The 20,151-nt window shown below is 33.3% G+C and overlaps 1 protein-coding gene across 1 annotated transcript in view; it reads left to right on the top strand.

Moving 5' to 3' along the window:
• LOC130448365 (disintegrin and metalloproteinase domain-containing protein 10-like) overlaps positions 1–20,151 on the top strand; it is a 237,446-nt gene that overhangs the window by 198,522 nt on the left and 18,773 nt on the right. Inside the window, exons 7-9 of the mRNA XM_056785723.1 lie at positions 9,107–9,231; positions 15,256–15,384; positions 19,430–19,598. Coding sequence (XP_056641701.1) covers positions 9,107–9,231; positions 15,256–15,384; positions 19,430–19,598 — 423 coding nt within the window. The remainder of the gene's footprint in view (positions 1–9,106; positions 9,232–15,255; positions 15,385–19,429; positions 19,599–20,151) is intronic.

Below are 20,151 nucleotides of genomic sequence, written 5' to 3'. Positions count from 1 at the left end.
GAGTGAAACTAATGCCCAAATATGCCTCATCTCACGGTATGTCACATGAGGATCTTGCAATATCAGTTACCATACAGCATTGATGTTTTATGACACAATAACCGTTTTTGGACGAAATTCATACTGTGGCGAAATATGACCACGATTAAATTCAAAAAACCAGCCGAACACGGCGGCTCGAGATGATGCTTTGATCGACACACTGCTGTTGGTTTAATCCACGTCGAAAGTCATATAAAATCATTGTACGAAAATATTTTTAATTTAATTCTATTTTTTGACCAAGATAAATGTTTCAAGTATCTGTAAATAACTCAAATGGCACTTTTATGACAACACGTTTTGAATACGTCACCATTAAAAATGTCAAACTTTATGATGACAATGTCAAAATTGACATATTTACATCAGTGTCGCCATATCTCAAAACTTAAGTAGCAACCCTCGTATTAGCAAACAATACGAAGTAGTAAGATTAGGGATATTGTGCGATAGAAAGACAAAGATTGAACTGTTTATTAATATTTCCTCTACACCCTTTCCATTATCCATATTGATATAAGCAATTAATTTGTGACTTCACACCATGAGAAATTGGTTTACTGGTTTCCAAATTAACCTCAACTTTGCTTAATTAATACTAGAATGATTTCTCTCCATTTTCACGGGTGAATCATTAATTATGGCACTGTTAAAATAACAAGAAAACACAACGAGAAATAATCTTAAGCTAGTGGGAATAAATTGAATTAGTGTGCTCAATACATAAGGAAAATTTTCGCATCTTGATGTTACTTCGGGTTGTCATTGTTTTGTTCACGCCACAATTTCACTATATTTTTAATAGTTTCTTTCTTTTTTCTTATATTTTCTTTTCTTCACAAGGAATTTCAAGATTGTAACATACGCATACGTTTTGAACAATCCTTGTTAGGTTATTTTCATGTATTTATCGATTTAGAGCCACCACGTAACTTTTTAGTTACCATATAAATGATTTTTTACCGTCTGCCGACTGCTTTATTTAACGATCTCCTCCGAGGTTGATGCTAAATTATCCTGTGCAGGAAATATAAATTTTGCTCTACAAAAGTGACTTTACCTTCGTATTTAAATCCCCCTTGAAATAAAAAAGCAGGTAAGAGCGCCGCCAGTAAAAAGGAATTGGACCGTGACGATCCCTTGTTCCCATTTGTCACCCAAACAACTCCATTTGAGAATGAAGCACTCATTGGATCAAAGATAGTTCCAATTAAAATGGGAGTTGTTGATTTAAATTTTCGATTTGACCTGAAGATGAAGAGGATATCAATCAGGTTCTAAAATTTTTTAACGATATATTAGAAGCTGTTTCACATCGTAAATTAGTTAATATCAAGACTTATACGATGATAGTTTTATAGAAGACTCTATGAGAATTGAAAACTCTTCAGTGTTTTTATTTTTAGATTTCGTCATGTTTCTAATTTCATCTGCCAAAAGTTCACGAAAATGTGATGGGTAAAAGAAAGAATATATCCGTTATGCTCTTTCGACCTTCTTAGAGCTTATGACATTTATATTCGTATTAAGTAAAAAAGTGCAAGAATGCGTAAAGCAACGGGCAAGCAGAATTTATTCACCTGCCATTCTCTAGTATTATTTCATTCTCTCAAATCGATTCAGTCCAGCGCAAGTCTTCGAGTTGAAAACGTCTCCAAATTGGATCGATTGTGTCCTCATTCAGTCAATTCCGATATAAGCTCACAGATGATGAAGTGAGTCTCGATATTGAAGATTGCTGTACGAGTTTCTAGTCTGAAGAAGATAACTATGACGTGTGTGTTGCTATTCCTTGGTCTAGCGAAGGTCTTTTATAATTACCTTGTCCCTACTTAAGCAATTTCGATGTAAGGTTGAAGATAATGAAGTAAATCCAATACTGCCAGATGCACCGACTCTTAAGAATATAACAATGTCATGTGTGCGGATGTTTCTTGGATATCCTCACTCAGAAAATTCCGATGTGAGTCCCAATATTGAAAATTACTCTACGAGTGTCCACTCAGAAGATAACAGTGACACAGTGACATTTGTGCTGAGGTGTTTTGTGTTAGTAAGGATTTTTACGACCACGATCATTTGAGTCCTGATATTGACAGATGCAGTACGAGGCAGGAGATAGAAAAGCCACGTGTGCCTATATTCCTTAGAGTAGCAAACGACTTTTATGATCAACTTGACCTTACTCAAGCAATTCCAATGTGAAGTTGAAGACGATGAAGTGAATCTCGATATTGACAGTTGCTGTACGAGTAATCAATTTGAATAAGGTAACAATTAGTTTTGTGCCGATGTTTCTTGTGTTAGCATAGTACTTTCACGACCACTTTGTTCTTACTTAAGCAATTTCGATGGAAGGTTGAAGATAATGAATTGAATCTCATGTTGACAGTTGCAGTACGAGTGTCGAGACTAAAGAAGATAACAATAACGTGTGAGTTGATGTTAATTGATTTAGCAGGATTTCAATGATCCCCTTTTTCAGATGATTTTGCTGTAAACTTAGAGATGAGATGATGATAACTGGAAATCTTTTAAAACATCTTTTAATTTTAACTATTTAAATACCATTCCTAGTAATTTACTGCCTCTTGCTATTCTTTTTTCTATTTCCTTTTCTTTGTGTGCTTTATTTGTAATAGTTACTCCCAAATATTGGATTTGTCTGTCACTTTTTCTCTCATGTCACTATTATTTCTGTTATAATTTATAGTAATATTGAATTTTTCATTGTCTCTCATTACCTTCTATTTCGTTTTTTCTCTCGTTGATCACTAAGCCCTATTCTGTTGCATTTTCCTTCAATACGGTTGAAAGTTCTTTCATAGATCTTATCATGCATGTATAAATTAAACTTTTGACTTCTGTACCACTTTCTATTAGTATGATTTCTTCAACTAAGTTTAAGAGGAATTAAGAGTGGATAATGGATACCATTGTCTCAGTCGTTGGAAGTACTGCCCTCCAAAATGAATTTGCTCTCGGCTTTTCGTATCGTCATTTCCATCTAGTATATTTAACTTTTCCATTGCCTCACCTACTTTTTTCTCTTGATGGTATCATAAGTCTATCTGTAATCGATGAATAGCTCATGTAGACTTAGATTCTGTTCGTAATCATTCTCCTTTAGTTGTTTCATAATGAAAATTGGGCCTAAAACCTCCTTGGTACAGCTCCTATAGTATCTGTCTAATCTGTTTCTGTAGTATTTTTGCAAGAATTTAAAATGTTTTTTGTGGATTATGATTCTTCCAGTTAAATTGTCGCCTCCATATTATAAAATCTCTATTAGAATATTTTTGTCTCGTCCATTCTTCAAATTATTTAAGCATTCTAAATCTTTCTTTTTTTTTGGAATCGTTATGACTCGATCTTTCTCTTAATTAATTCCTTTTTCCGATTCTATTTCATTTTCGCTTAGTTTCGTACAATGATTATTTTTTGTTTGAAGATGCCGTTCATGTGGGGTGGCAAATCCAAACCTTTTTGCGCTCAGCAACACGGTCGTATAATACAATCAGTGATTGAAATCAATAATTTAGAGAGAAATCCGATCAGGAGACTTATTCGGTTTCCCAACTTCAAACAGCTATTTATTATTCAGCTAGTCGTGAATTTATAAAACGAAAGGTTCAGTGGAGCTTGATTTATATCACTAGACAGTAAATAATGGAATTTTGATATAAGTTGTTTTCAAAAGAAAACTCGCAATTGATAATAGAAGGAATTTAAATAATTTTGAGCTCTATAACTTTTTTATTAAACTTCTAGTTATTATTTCTACAATGCCATTACATATCCAACAATCTTCCATTAGTATTTTTGAGGAAAATAATATATAGAAAATAATTTAAAAGAATCGTAATTAGAAATAAACTAAGAATAAACAAAATATGTACATAACTACAAAAAAAATCAGGGCCAATTCCAATGAACCTTCCTCTCTATAAAAAAGTCCTCACCCCACCCAAATATACCAACAAATCTCTCTTTCTTCCTCTCTTCTCTCTCAAAATGTACCACCTTGTTATAAACGATGTTGTATTTATGAAAGATAGCTGCTACAAGTATTGGGATTTGTGAAAACGCGCATTCAAGTCCAAAGATGAAATGAAATTTGGACAATATGTTATATCCAATGAACTACGTAGATTATGGTATTTTTCTTCTTAATTCAATGTTTGTTTAAGAACACGATTACTCTAAAACATCCTGACATGTAAACTACCGTCTTTTCATTTCATCCGTTACTGTTCTCTTTTCATAGTCCTTTCATCCTGTTAACCCGTACTCATTCAGCAATACAACACGTTTCTGAAATCAATTTAACTTAGAAATAGTCGCCTAATTTTGCTCGTTATTGATTTACCTCAACACGATAGAGCAATTTTGAAACAAACAATGAATAATAATTATATGTAAATAGACCAATCGTTCAATTGAAAAGATTTAGGAGCAAGGATAACATAGTAATATGTTCAGTAACTCGAGCTTTAACAAATTTTATGTCAACATCATATACTGAAATTCATTGGTCGGTAAACATTCTATGTATATTGAACTAAACTACATATATGTTTGATCAACAATATTGGATAAGTTTCGAAACAAAATTCCAAATTGATTTATAAGTAAGTGTTTACCAAGACAGAATATATTCAATTTCATCCCTTCTTCAGTTAGAAACAATTTCTGTTTGTACTAGAAGGAAAACTTCACAAAAAGACAATAATAAACTTTAATTTGTATGTAGTAAACGTATTTTTTTGTATTCAAATCATTTACAAATATTTTTTAGTAATATAGGAATGGGCTATTTGTATAAATTACCAACCTTTGATCAAAATTAACACTAAGGACCTGAGAATAATTGGAACACCCGGAAAAAGTGAAAAAAATGAGGTTGTATATCATCTCCACTCATCTTCAACTTGTACTCATATTAATGTCCAAAAGACAAAACTCATGATTATAAATAAAAATAAGATCACAAGAAGCCATCTTTATATCAATCTAGTTCCAATAGAAAAAGCCAAACAATATCAATGCCTTGGTATTATTATAACTGAGGAGTGGACCCACTGCAAAGAAATGAGGGACGAGTGTCTTCTTCAAGGGTCACAGTCACTCTCTTGAAATAAAAAGAAGAATGCTGAGATGCTACGTTATCTCTGTCCTGTTTTATAGAGGTTAGTCCTAGACCTTGAACGAAGATATGAGCAAAAAATTAGAAGCATTCGAAATATTGCTTTATAGGAGAATATTCGAAATCCCTTGGACCACCCAGGTAACAAACGAAGATGTTTTCAGAAGAAACAACGAGAAGTATTGTTAACCATAAAATCTCGCAAACTACAGCTAGATATAGATCTACAGAATCTAGATATACTTTTCTCTAAGCTATCCTGCAAGACAAAATATTTGGAAAAGATGGTCCTGGAATAAGATGGCTTGAGAAGCTTTGAACCTGGTTTTTCAAAACGGTTTTTCCCGCTGATATTTGAATCGTTGGAAATTAAATATTGTTGTAGAATAATTCTTTCCTTCCGATTAATAAACCATAATGTCAGATTCCCAGTTAAATTATGTACTTTTTGATATAATTGGAATAATTTGTTATCGACTAAAAGAGGATGTGGAATTATTTGTATCGGAAACTTTTCCACAATCCGCCCATCGTATACTTTTTCTCCCTAGGGATAAGAGGGATAACATTATCCTTTAAGTGAAATTGATTTAGCTGGTTTGATGAGATATAAGAAGAAAATTGATATCGTTACAAATTGCATCTCAATAGAAGAGCAAAAAATTATAGACCACTAGAGAGCATTGGTTATTCGCTTAAGAAGTTGTTTCAGCATACATAGTTTATTACTTTTTGGAAGCAATCATTGTTCCAGTCTCAGTCCATAATAAAATAATGTCACTAGTTTACAGAAGGGGAATGTATCCTAAAATGATTATTTTTGTGGAAACGAACAAATTTTTCAAGTATAACATTATTGCCTAAACTTTCTCACATAACTGTAACTAAACCTTCGTAAAGCATAAATTCTTTTAAGAAAATAATTATTTTGAAATTTAATGAATGGATTATAGAGTGGGCGAAAACTTTTGACCGGTAGTGTATATAAAAACAAAAATGATGATTTTCTTCTTTTCCCTACTAAGAGAGTTGTTACAACAGAACTTACGTGGTTCAAGCCTATTATTGTTTCTTCTAATCATGGTTGAAATAGCTAAAGAATGAACAAAGAAGGTAAAACACACAAATAGAATAAAACAATCTGAGACCAATCTACTAATGTTTGCGTAGGATCTATTGCCATCAATATTGAACGTTTCCAGTGCATTTGTAAACATGGAATACATTGGTCATCGTAATACTTTTACTTAAAAGGCATTAGTCGAACCAATATAAAAGATGAACTAGATTCCCTGGGTGAGATGGCTAGTATAGTTTAGTGTCGATTTGGGCGTTGGCTCCTTCAGTGCAAAAGTTTTTGCTCTGGGCATATCTTCAAAAGCTTGGCTGTCGACTCTTTTTTATTGTTGTGAGAATTTCCGATGTAGCCAACTGCAGCAGTGAAAGATTTCCACTTGCCATGTCGTTTAACAGCTTAAATATCTAGGTAATTGTTTGAAAAATGCCACAGTACACAATCTATACAACATATGTTTCAAGTTTAAAGACGCTACGTTGTTTAGTATTTGTTTGGCAGCCATCAAGAGTGAACGTTTTCAGTGAATTTATAAACATGGACAAAATGGGTCATCGTTAGTCAACCAATATGGAAGCCGAACTGTATTCTACACTGGGTGAGACTGCTCTTGGTCAATAATAAAATATTGAGTTTAAAAGAGGCCGTAACACCTGCGAAGACCAGCATCGTACTGGTCGACGAAATGAGTTGACGACTCCGATATGTTGAAGAATATCCACAAAGCGATACTGGATAGTCGACTGAAAGTGCGCGAGCTTGCAGACATAGTAGGCAATTCAAAAAGTGCGATGCGGTGCATATTAACTGTGCGCAAGATGGGTGTCGCAATTGCTCGCAATGGATTAAAAACAGCGACGTGAACGCTGTTTCCATCGTGTTTGGCAATGTTTCACAGAAATAAAGCCGATGAAACGTAAGTCCATCATTTCACACTCAAGACAAAAAACATTCAAAACAGTGGACTGAAAAGGAAGAGCCAGCACCAAAGAAGTCAAAGACCGTTCCATATACAAACAACGCCATGGCGTCGGTTTATAGGGGTGCGGGTGGAATAATTTTCATTGACTATCTTGAAAAAGGAAAAACCATCAACGGCGAGTATTATGCGAACTTATTGCAAAGTTTGAGCAAAGCAAAAACGGTCCCATTTGGCTGAAAAGAAAGTGTTGTTGCACCAGCTCACAAATCCGTTATTGCAATGGCCAAAATAAATGAATCAAAGTTCAAATTGCTACTTAATGCACCTTATTGGCCAGATTCGGCCCCCTTGGATTATTTTCTGTTCCCAGACTTAAAAATACCTCGGTGTTCAAAGATTTCCAAACAATGAAGAGGTGATGTATTTGATATATTTGAGTTGATATATTTTGAGAAGATTGACGATTCTTATTATAAAAAAGGTATCGAACTTTACGTTGAGAAATATTTTTTTTCCAAAATTTTCTTTGATAGGGCAGGGTAATAGATATACAATCTTTGAATATGGTGAAATATTTTTATGATCAATATAAAGTATTTAACCGGTAACGGAGATGAATGTCACAAATTCGGTGTGAAGTGACTTTTTGATTACTCCCTATAAGAACAGCTCTTGCAATTTTAAATACTAATTAATTTTGTTCTGCGGAATTGTTGATTTTAGAAGAAGGATGAAAAAACGCTTCACTACCCAGCTGTGTCGCATTCAAAGGTTTGTCGAATTTTGAAAAACAACAAATATACGGAATATCAACGGTGAGTTAATAACATTCTCTATCAACCGTTATCCCACGGGGTATTATGATATCTGCAGAGACAAATATTTTCATCTAAATGAAGTTCAAACACAATCAAGGAATCTTCTATTTTTGATGTTCATCACATTCAGTAAAACCAACAGAAAAATTCGTAATATTCACCATCCGAATCTAAAGTTTTCCTTTCTGAGAAAAATAATTTGATAAATGCCTGTCAAAATATAAAGCCGTCCAATCGTAGGGCTTTATTTTATGGATGTTCTGGATACTTTTACTTTTGTAGTTTTCTCTAGAGCCGGATGAATTGCTCTCGGAATAATAAGTAGTCGGCATAAATCCACGAAATTACTTTGTGGTGAATAACGTACGCCAATTGGCAGTCGGAGCCGTCTTTATTGCAGGTCCGGTCGTATAAAAAGGGCGCTTTGAGATTTGTCACTTCATTTCCAAAAAACTAGATTTGAATTGTATTTGTTTCAACGTTTATTTGGACATAAATTATAGATATTTTCTTTTTCAGAAGTTATTTATTGGAAAACACGACATTATTACAAAGATATATACAAAGTGAAATTAAAAATTAGGCTTATAATTAACACCCACACATTCTAGGGTATAATTGAATTGTATTTTTATCGATTGCTTTAACACGCTTTTCTAAGAATCATTGTTTTGACCTACTTCCCATGCAGGAGTCCCCAGACTTGAACGACGGGGCTTAGCTTGGACCAGCGCTGAGAAATCTGGTCTTGGCAAACCAATAATGGCCCAAGCCTGGTTGAAGTCTGGATAATGAAGATCAACCTAGTATCTTCTGATTCGCAGTCATACTGGTATGATCGCTACTAAGTGGGTTGATTTTAAAAGTAAAAAGATAGAAATCATTGTCCTAGCTATTTTATTGAATTAAATTAAAACTAAAAATTCATTGTTCTAAATCTATCTACATCATTAATAAATAATTTAATGTTTATATCACAAAATATTAAGCAAATTTGTTGAGGTTTTCTAAATGATATTCTTTGGTGTTAACGACCTTACAGTTGGCTATTTTTTCATAATCACAATAAATGCAGTCTAAAAAAATCTTTTATTTTGTTTCAGAGGAAGACTACGATGCTTTCTGTTTAGCTTATATGTTCACGTATCGCGATTTCGAAATGGGAACATTGGGATTGGCTTGGACTGGAGATTTGAAGAATGCTGGAGGAGTATGTGAAAAGAATGGAGTGAGTAATATGAAAATTAATTTTTTTTTATTTAGTATCATTATATCGTATAAATTGTTGGAATATCGTGTGACTAATACGTCAGTAATAATATCAATATGGATATGGATGACTAATATTCCATAGATCGACCTTTTACGAATTGGTAATTGATAAATAAATTTAACTTTTTCTTTTTGACATATTTGGCAGATTTCTTTTGCTAAAAATATCGAAATACTGGGTGAATTAGGTAAGAATAAGGAGAGCTGATTTTTGCAGGATGACTTTTCTTCCTTTTTTAACAAAACATACCGTTTTAACAGATACTTTCAGCGCAGTTGAATGTACAGAACCATATGGAAAACTTTTTTATTAGTGCTTTTATGAAATAAAGTTATTTCTGATAAAAAGTTGGTCCAAAAGTTGAAATGCAACCATTAGATATCAATTTTTTAAAGCGGTATATGAGGTTTGACCACAAACAAATAAAAGAGGTTGAAAAAGTTCGACGTTATTTTTTCTATCTCAGAGTATTCGATAAAATTTATATCAAACTCCTATGCTAGTCAGTTAAGTTGTTTCCAAGTATTTTATGAAAATAACTATTCATTAATATAACATTAAAAACATCAAGCACTTGTTTGACGCAATTTTGAAAATTCACCGAGATTCGCAACCCTATTTACCACTGAAAAGAAATAACAAAAGCATTGTAATCTTCCCGTCTCACGGCATTTTAGGCATTATAAAATGTCAAATGTTTACAAGTCGATGGTATGTTATACTCGTACTACGATGTAAAATTGATTGAAAAAGTCAAAACGGTTCTTAAAACTCACCGTTCTGCAGACAACTCTTATGACATTTGACCTTGAATAAAATTTGTTCCATACACGTCATTGATGGGGAACGTTCAAATTCTATGTTCAATTGTATATTAAACAATTTTACTGATTTTCAGCTCGATGGGAATTTACGTAACTGTTTAAATGGACCGTATTTAGAACTTCTCCCAAACAATTATTATTAATTTAATCATTTAGAAACTTGGTTTTCCAGTACTACATTAGATTTTAGTTACATTTCAACAATCAAGAATAGTTATTAACAACAATAACACAGTACACGCCAAGAAATCTACGGTAGTTGATAAACAGTTACTTCAAGGACAATTGATTCTCTATTGAGGGGTTTTAATAAGTTTACAGATGTTTACTTGGCTTATTGTTTCTAGGATATGAACCGAGAATTCTGGAATTGTCATGCTAATTCCAGATTGAAATATACGAATATACTCTTATGATACACAGAGACGGCTTTGTGGACTATCGTCAAGTAGTAAAAAAAATATAATACTAGAGAAAAATAAACTATGTAAAGACATTGAATAAGCAGAAACACAAGGTAGATGAGATAGAAAATTCGGATCAAAAATTGACATTAAGTAGAATAGAAAAAGTTAAAGATTAAGCAAATAATACGAAGATAAATTTAATACCAACATTAGAAAAAAAAAACAATATTATTAGGTTTATTCTTAGAATAGACAGACAAACATGAACTCTAGACCTTAAATAACAATTTTTTGTTTGTTGGGCCCTTTTTACGATCGCTGACAGGAATGGGAATACTTTTCTCAAACATAAATGCAAAAAATTGAGTTTTGTTATTACTACTTCGGTAGTCTTTTATCTGACGCAAATAATCTTGTCGCCATCGAGCTATCCTTGACGATGGGGTTAATGCCATTCGCTTATTCAGTTTTTTGTGTCCTACGTATAAAATCATGAGTAGCTTTGTCAACTGATATCAATTTTTCTTTAAATGTTTCCCATTCGTGGAACTCGAAAAATGGAAAATTTATTTACTCTAGTTAATTCAGCAATTTTTATTATGATTGCATTATGAGATTCGAATATTTTTAAAATAACTTGCTGTGTTTGTATATCTAAATCTTTATTATTAAATTCATACGTGTCTTCATTCTCACTACATTGCGCAAATTTCATTGTCTTCATTCGCCCATGGTCTAAAGAATGCCATATTTCTATTTATTTAAATAAATTTATCAAATAAATAAATATTACCAAGCCACGCCACTACTTATCGCTGTCTATCGAAGAATTTCGAAGAAATTGTGTATATATGCCTTCAGACAGTTTCGGCCAATAGAAATGCATTTATGTTTACGATTCGATGTTTTCATTGGTAAACAGTGGAGATGATGAGTCCCCGTGGACTGACGGTTTGTTAGATGTTTGCCGAATTTCATACGGGGAGTAAACATTATTTTTCATTTCTTAATTTGATATGAGTGCCGTGCGTATTTATGAAATATTGATTGTTCCTCGCATAAATGTCTTCTGCAATTGATTTTGGAAGAACTATAATTTGTCATGGTTACCATATCTTTGATAGGGTAGTAGTCAGTAGTAGTACAGCTACTCTTCACACAAGCTTTTTTATAGTTGAATTGAACATTTTATATCCACATACGAGGGTGGTCATAGAAGTACTTGGCCTGACCTAGAGATTGCGGTAGTTGCTTGTAAAATTCTACTGTATTAGAAAGTACATAATCTACACAGTATATGTTTCACGTTTCCTTTCTCCAGTTGAAAGGAGATTACGTTGAAAAAAATCTATTTTTCTCCAAAATTTCTGTATTTTTTTTTGGGCCAGGTACTTCTGGGAAAATCCTCGTGGGCTACATTGTTCAATAATTAAGATACATTTGGCAATGTGATGTATGAATTAATAAACATGCAATAATGATTTAATGTTCGGTGGAATGTACTAATTTATATGCTAGCCTACGCAAGTTATTAATGTTATATTTTCTTTTTCTTCAACATCTCAGTGTAACTTCGTAAAAATAGTTTCTATTAGGAAGCTGCTTATTCTGAAAACAGTATTCGTGGTGATTTGAATTCTGTTAAAATTATTATCCTAACAACACAACCCTCACTTTCAACTAGCTCCAACTCCAACACTTTGCACCAATAAAATTGATTTTATATTCCTCCTTTGTTATGCAATCAGCACTCTATGACTACGAGAATCACTATTAAATAAAATACGAAATCGTATTAAGCAAATAAGAATCCCGGCACCCCAAGAAGTTAATTTACAAAGCAAATTTAACATAATCCATAAGACGGCATAACGTCTGGGGGCTGTGAAACTTAGTGGAACGCTTGGAGAAGTGATTTTAAAATCATATCGACAAAAAAATTCATTCAAATATAAGTGTGGCCTTTGCAATATTCGCATAAATTATACTGATATACTGAGAAATAAGAGTTTTGTATTGCATCACGGTATACATCACTTACTTATCAGCAAACTCTTCTACCATAGGTCTAATGGTGATATTTCTCCTCTTTTGGTCTATCTTTTGCTTTCTGTTTAGCCTGTATCCAGTTCAGTCCTTTGTTATCCAGTTTTTTTTTTGATATTTCTCCATTCCAATTCTTTCTAGGCCCTCCTCTTCTCTTCTTTTTTCGTTTCGGTTTCCCATATCACTTTAACTGTTCTTCTTCATTCTCACTATGTGTCCAAACCATCTGAACTACTGTTGTTCGATTTACTACGTTTAATTCGCGCCTTATTATGTCCCCCGCTATTTTTCTCAGTATCTTCATTATATGTTGTTATTTTTTGCTTCAATTTGTTGATTAGTAGCACCCAGGATTCGCAAACGTAGATCAGCATCGGTAGTAGTACTGAATCGTAGATTCTCGTTTTTTTACGTTTTGTTATCTATTCTTCGTCGTCAATTCTTCCATCTGCCCCTAGATACTTCAGCCTGTTGATGCTCTTTTTTTCCAATTCTTGTAATCGCGCAGTTATTTATTTTTGTATTTGTTATATTTTCATTATTTCTGTCTGTTTTATATTCATTTGTTACATTTCATTAATCCAGTTCTGTTTTCCATTTTGTAGTTCTTCTTTTATGTTAACGAATATTAGTAGATCGCCTGCATACAATAGTTCGTTGATTGAATCCTATATGTGTTTTCTTTCCCTCTTTGTTCACTTCTTCAGTTATTTCGTCTTTGACATTGTTTCACTCCTCTGTAAGTTACAAAACTACTTGTCATCTTCGCTAACTCGTACCACTTATAGAATTAACTATTACTTAAATAAATAATAATAAATAACTTTTCGCATTCAACTGTGTAAACTAGTGCCTCAATAAGAATTCTAAGTAGATACGCCCTCGGATTGTCTTTATTCACGTTCTCAGAAAGTTTTGCACAAATTCAATGAACCATTAAGAGAATATGAAACAGGAAACAACTTCCAAACTTCAGTTTAAGAGAAGTGATTTCCTGAATGTTTTTGTATTTAAAAAGTAAATCGTTTATCAAGATTTTGGTGAAAAGTTGAACTAGAAACAATAGAATTGCGTTTCAAGTTTTACATTTTCATTCATTGTTCGATTTTCCCTAGATAATTCGACGTCACATTTGGCTAACCGGCTCTCTCGTTAATCATTCCCTGCTTCCTGTACCAGGATAATTGTGTATAATTATCCCGATTAGAATTCGAATTCTGCCAAATATGAAATCGATGAGTGTCATGGCATACCGCCAATTAACGATTCACAGGAATATGAAGTCACTAACTTAGTAAATTGAAGATAATTTGCACATATAATCCCAAAACTTTTCGAAGTAGTTTATCATTTCATTATATTCAGATATATAATTATTCACGCACATTTACGTATGAGTATATTAACATAAACAAAATATAGGTTATCTCAAAAATTATATTTTAAATAAAACTACCCATTATAAAAAGCCTTTAACTGAAAAAATCAATTTCAAATCAGATCATATGCTTGCAAAGGATACACTAGCTAAAAGAGTGCTAGAAATACAACAGGAAAACGTGAATCGGCTCCAGGTATGAAACCAACATAATCAACAGCTATGTTTGGACATGGACATGAACAATTTACAGGCATTTACTTGGAGGACCTACCAAGTTTTGTTGAGTCAAGATTATGTTCGAGATACAATGCATAAAAATCTGAACATCGAGTTTAATGTTCAAGTACATAGTTCTAGGGGCTAAGATTTGATACTCAAAACAATTATTGTATATTTTCATATAGTTTATATAGCTATTTGTGGTATCTGGGCTACGCTAGGCGCTAAGACAATATAATGTAACCAAACCTTCTTAGAATAACTTACAATACAATCACGATACACATACACCGGTATGCCTATGCGCAAACTCGCGCGATCTCTCGTACAATGTGACGTCACGTTGGAATCAAAATGTAAAGTATGCTGTATACCTATTATACAGTTTGTTTTATTTTGATTCCAAAAGTAATATTTGATGCAAAGACATGTCTATATATAAGGTCTGGATATTAAATAACGAGACTGCGCGCCTAGAGGGCGCCTTGTCTCGTATCAATCTCAAATTTCTCATTAAATTGAAAAAAAAAACTCCGACTGAGTGCTATAAATCATTGCAAGAGGCCTATAGGGACAATTCTCTATCACGTACGCGTGTTAATGATTGGTGTTAGCGCTTTAGTGATGGCAGAGAGAGCACTGAAAATGACCAGCGCCCAGGTCGCCCTGTGACTGTTTTAACTCCGAAAAAGGTGACCAAAATCATCCAAATTGTGCGTGCAGATCGTCGAATGAGCATCCGGATGATTGCCGAGGCTGTAAACGCCGATAAACAAACGGTTAGAAAAATTTTACCCGAGGAAGTCTGTGCGAAGTTGGTGCCAAAAAATCTGACCCCTGACCAAAAGCTCCTGTGTCAACGAGTCCGCTAAGATTTCCTTGAAGGGGAGCATTCGAATGTAGAATAATTTTTATAATAAAACCCTTTTTCGTAACCAGTCTCGTTATTTATCCGATCTTATCCGTGTGCTGGTAGTTTTATTGTTATAAATATTTCATGTAATGGATGAAAACAGCTTAACTTTAAACTTAAAACTATATTATACGCTTCGCAAAATACATTTTTTAGTTAATGTAATAATTTTCTATTTTCACATTTCAGCACTACCGCGGCAGTATGAAATCGCTGAATACAGGCATAGTGACGTTATTGAATTATGGAAAACACGTTCCTCCTGCAGTGTCTCATGTTACACTCGCTCACGAAATTGGACATAATTTCGGATCTCCGGTAAGTTCTTAAACTACCATTACGTATTGCACCAACCATATTTTATGCAACTGGTATATTTACCTGAGAACTTTATGTGAATATAAAATATTCACTATCTTCGTTTATTTCATTATCATTGAAACGAAAGTTTTTACTCACAAAACTTTGATCTGATAGATGGAAAACATCAACGTTATTAGCGTTTTGAGACTGCTTTTTGAAAGTTTTTATCGACCACTGAAGCATTTTAAAATGTTAAAAAATGGAAGAAAATAGTAGTACGAGGATGTATTGATATCTAGTTAGCCTAGACCAGTTCCATGCATAAACAAAATATTGCGTTTTCATAGCAACGAACAATAACTTATTAGAAGTGTAAGTGTAAAGTTTGACTACAAAAAAGTGAACCAGAGTTACACATAATAAATTAAAAGAAAAAATTCCACCGAAATTGTGAAAATTGGAGTATCGAGCCATCATCAAGTACCTGTATTTAAAAGGGTTAAGAGGTAAGCAGATTTACGAAGATATGCTTAATACCCTTAGTGATCAATGTCCATCGTACGCGACAGCGAAAAATTGGACTGCAAGCTTCAAAAGATGTAAATTCTCCATTGAAGATAATGACCGATTGGGAAAGCCAGTTTCTGTGTCAGTCCCCGAAAATATCGATGCACTTCATGACATGATTTCATCAGACTGTCGAATTGGGCTAAAACGGACATCTGAAGCACTGAATATTTCATACGAAAATGTTCATCATATAGTTCAAGTCAATTTGGACATGAGCAAAATTGCTGCAAAATGGATTCCCAAATGTTTGAATGTTGACCAAAACTGTGCAAGGGTAGAAGCATCGCGTTCGATCTGTGCTCGATTTGAAAAAGATGTAGACTTCTTAAACCGAATTGTTACTATGGATGGGACTTGGGTACATTTCTACGATCCAGAAACAAAGCAACAATTGATGGAATGGCGACATTCTGGTTCTCCAAGACCTAAGAAGTTTCGTGTCCAAAAATCTGCTGGAAAAGTTCTTGCTTCAGTTTTTTGGGATTGCCATGGAGTAATCATGATTTATTTTTTGGATAAGGGTAAAAAAATAACTGGATATTACGATTCGACATTACTGACCACTCTACGGGAAAAAATTGAAGAGAAAAGACGCGGGAAACTATCCAAAGGTGTTTTGTTTTTACAGGACAACGACCCTGCACACAAATCTCATGTTGTCATGCAAAAACTTTATGATTTAGGGTTTGAATTACTAGAACACACCCCTATTCACCAGATTTGGCTCCGTCCGACTATTATCTCTTTCCACAACTGAAAAAAAAATTTAAAAGGTCGAGGTAACACATTTACAGAGATTCCATCAACGTCTAGTAGAGAAGATATACATATTCCATGTGCATCCAATCCAATAAATATTAATAATTGTCCAGGAGGTACAATCAACATTACTTTTTGCAAATAATTAATAAATTAATATTGACATTACAAATATCATTAATTACACTATATTGTCCAATAAATAAAATGTTGTTTATAATTCTCTATTATATATTTTCTTTCCGCAGTGTAATTGAAAAAGTTTTGGATCTTATGCGTCGTCTAAAAAATGTTGTGTATGCCGCGGCTGAAATACTACTTTGTTGGATTCGTCTGTCGCTCGCCTCGCTTCGCTCGTCTCGGAATTTTCGTCCAACAAAGTAGCACTTTCAGTCCTTGGCATACAAATAATTATTTCAAATTATTTTGTTTACTAAACTAATAGAACAGATTAAAGGTTTTTGTGTTTATAAAGTACTTATTGTATTCATTTTCTTCAGAACAATTACCATAAATTATTGAGCACATTTGAATTTTCTAGAATAACAATTTATCGAATCTTTTCTCATTCTAAAGATAAAGTATCATTGAATTCTTGCCGATACCAAATATTGAGCTCTCGAATGAAAATTGAACGATTAAAGTGCGTTTGAGAATTTCAATTACGATGAAATGAATAGATTTTTCCCTGATAACGAATAAAAATGTATGAAGCGTATAATTTCGTTTTATTTTCATCAGAATTCGAACACGGTAAGAAAAAGAAAACATAAGCTATTTATTTTTTCGTTGTTTCACATTTAAATTTATAGAAGACAAAGGACATATAAACAGGAAACAAATATTCTCATGGAACAACACACTTATTTTCCAGTAAGTTATTTTAGGAAACTCTCTTTTTATTTATACAGTTTTCGCAATTGGATAATGGATATTTTTGTCAGGTAATATTTTACGAACCATTTCAGATATTGAGCTTTGAAAAGATCGTTGTTTTGAAACTGAATTGGAACATTTTTACATATTTTCTTCAGTTTGATTCGTTGTTTGTTTGTGAGCGAATCCGCAATCTCGCGACAGAACTTTGCTTTGAATTCTGAGGTACCTCAAATCAAAATTGAAAGATTTACTTAAAGTGAATGTATTTCCTCACTTTAGCCAAAATAATTAATTTCAATAAGCACTACAACTACCATGTGGAAAGGAATATTGTTTGCAAAAATCATACTTTTGAGGCTTGATATTAAGCATTTCACATATGACTTTTAAAACAAATATGTTCAGGATTACAACTAAAGGTGAGGAACTTTTAGTCAAATGTTAAACGTTCTCAACTGTCTCAACTGGTGGGTCCACTAACCCGAACAAGATTCCTGACCTTATAGACTTTGTTGTAGTAGTCAAATTACGTTCATGTTGATAAAGCATGGGATATGAGATCTGATCACTCCCCTATACTTCTTACGTTTAGTGACATTGTAATTCAGAAAGAAAATTCTATAAGATCAGCTAGAAAATTACAGATTATCAAATTTTTAAATTCAAACTTGAAAAATGCATTGATTGTGCAGTTCCTTCAAGAGAAATTGAAGTTTTCATAAAAATCTCCAACAAGAAGCATGGGAAAATACCCCTGATACTTCATTTCTTGAAAACGAAAATTAAGAAAAAAAATGGCATCAGACTAGAGCACCTTCTGATAACACAGTCTTATATAACGCAACACAGCAACTAAAACGAGAAATCCAGTATGTTAAAATGTATCTATTGGTAACTACTTAAGTTAACTTACTAATGATCACAGGGCAGATTACAAACTTTGAAAAGCTACCAAACGACAAAAAAAACTTACCTTACATAATCCACCAATCAGAAATTCAGATAGAACATCTACAGATGACGTTCCAATCGAATAATGGAGAAGATCCTGAATAATGGAATGAAACAAAACCAGAATGAACATCGATACGAAAAAATTCCCTAGCTTTGATCTGATTAAACAACTACCAAAAAGGCCATAGTGAATCTTATCAACGCTTTAGGTTCCTAAATTTGGAAAGTTGCAGAGGTCTTCACGATGACAAACTAGAAAAGCCTCCACATGAAGTTTCATTCTACAACCCGATTTCATTGCTGCATGTCATCTCGACTAAGAAACTACTTCTTCAAAGATTGAAGCTAATAATAGAATCAACACATCAACCACAATGGTTGAAATCAAGTTAACGACTAAAAAGGTCGAGTTATTTCTTTTCTGGTAGTGATAAGACTTCGTAAGTGGCAAAAAACTTTTTGTATCAGATATCGTATAACATTCTGTAGAATCAGGTTGGGTTAGGTTAGTTTAAGTCAGGTAAGGTTATCTGAAAACCCGAAAAATAAGAAGAAAAAATTACCAGCAAGGTATAAAGACATTCTAGGTGTCGGACATGAACCTCTTTGAATTATTCAAGATTATTGAAGACCGGGAGAAATTGAAAGCCTTCAGTGTAATCGACATATCGACCACAATTGTTGAAATCAAGTCAACGACTAATAAGATCGAGTTATTTCGTTTCTGCTAGTGTTAACACTTTTTGGATCAGATGTTGTATAACATTTTACAGAATCAGTTTTGACTAGTACGTTGCGAGGCTTGTTATGTTAGGTTCCTGTGTATTAATCTATTTTAATAATTCAAAACATGAATCTCGTGTAATGTTAGTGTTTTACTTTATAATCTTTGTTACAGCATGATCCAGAACAGTGCTCCCCTGGCGGCGAAGACGGGAACTTCATAATGTTCGCGAGGGCGACATCAGGCGACAAGAAGAACAATAATCGCTTCTCCCCGTGTAGTCTTAAGAGCATCAATCCGGTGCTGAATTTCAAAGCAAGATCCCCCAAAGGATGCTTTACAGGTATTTAGAAGTTGATTTCCTTAACGTCTTCGACCTTGGAAATACCGGCGCGTCGGTCGTGTCCAAAATTACACTAGTTTACAAAATAATACTTTTCTTAAATCGAAAAGTGTTAGCAGAAATATTTTAGCATGTCACAAGTTCTGCAGTCAAACGTTTTTTTAAGCTACCTAATGTGGTGATAATAGTTTATTGTTCATAAGTTCGCTTCCAACGAAAATTATCTTGTTTTGGATTGATTTAAAATATCGATTAGAAAATGTAAATAAAGTTCTGATCGTTTTTGTTGTTTGTGAAGAGTTTATATTTTCAAAAAAAGATACATCGTTAATAAGTGGATATCTTCATTATTTTGAATTTCTTGTTGCAAATCAAGTTAAAATGTGGGTGCCTCGGGTGTTTTGTGAAAGCTATGGAATCATTTTACTCTCGTGGTCATCAGAAGAAAATGTTCACCTTCCATTTGGTTCACCAATGCTATTGAGAGAATCTAGTAAGGCAATTATTCTGTACACCGAAATTCCGTCTATTACAAACTCCATTTCATCGAAAG

Source organism: Diorhabda sublineata, chromosome 8 (genome assembly GCF_026230105.1).
Source record: "Diorhabda sublineata isolate icDioSubl1.1 chromosome 8, icDioSubl1.1, whole genome shotgun sequence".
In the NCBI taxonomy this organism is placed as follows: Eukaryota; Metazoa; Arthropoda; class Insecta; order Coleoptera; family Chrysomelidae; genus Diorhabda; species Diorhabda sublineata.
This window is presented reverse-complemented; position numbering and strand designations above follow the sequence as displayed.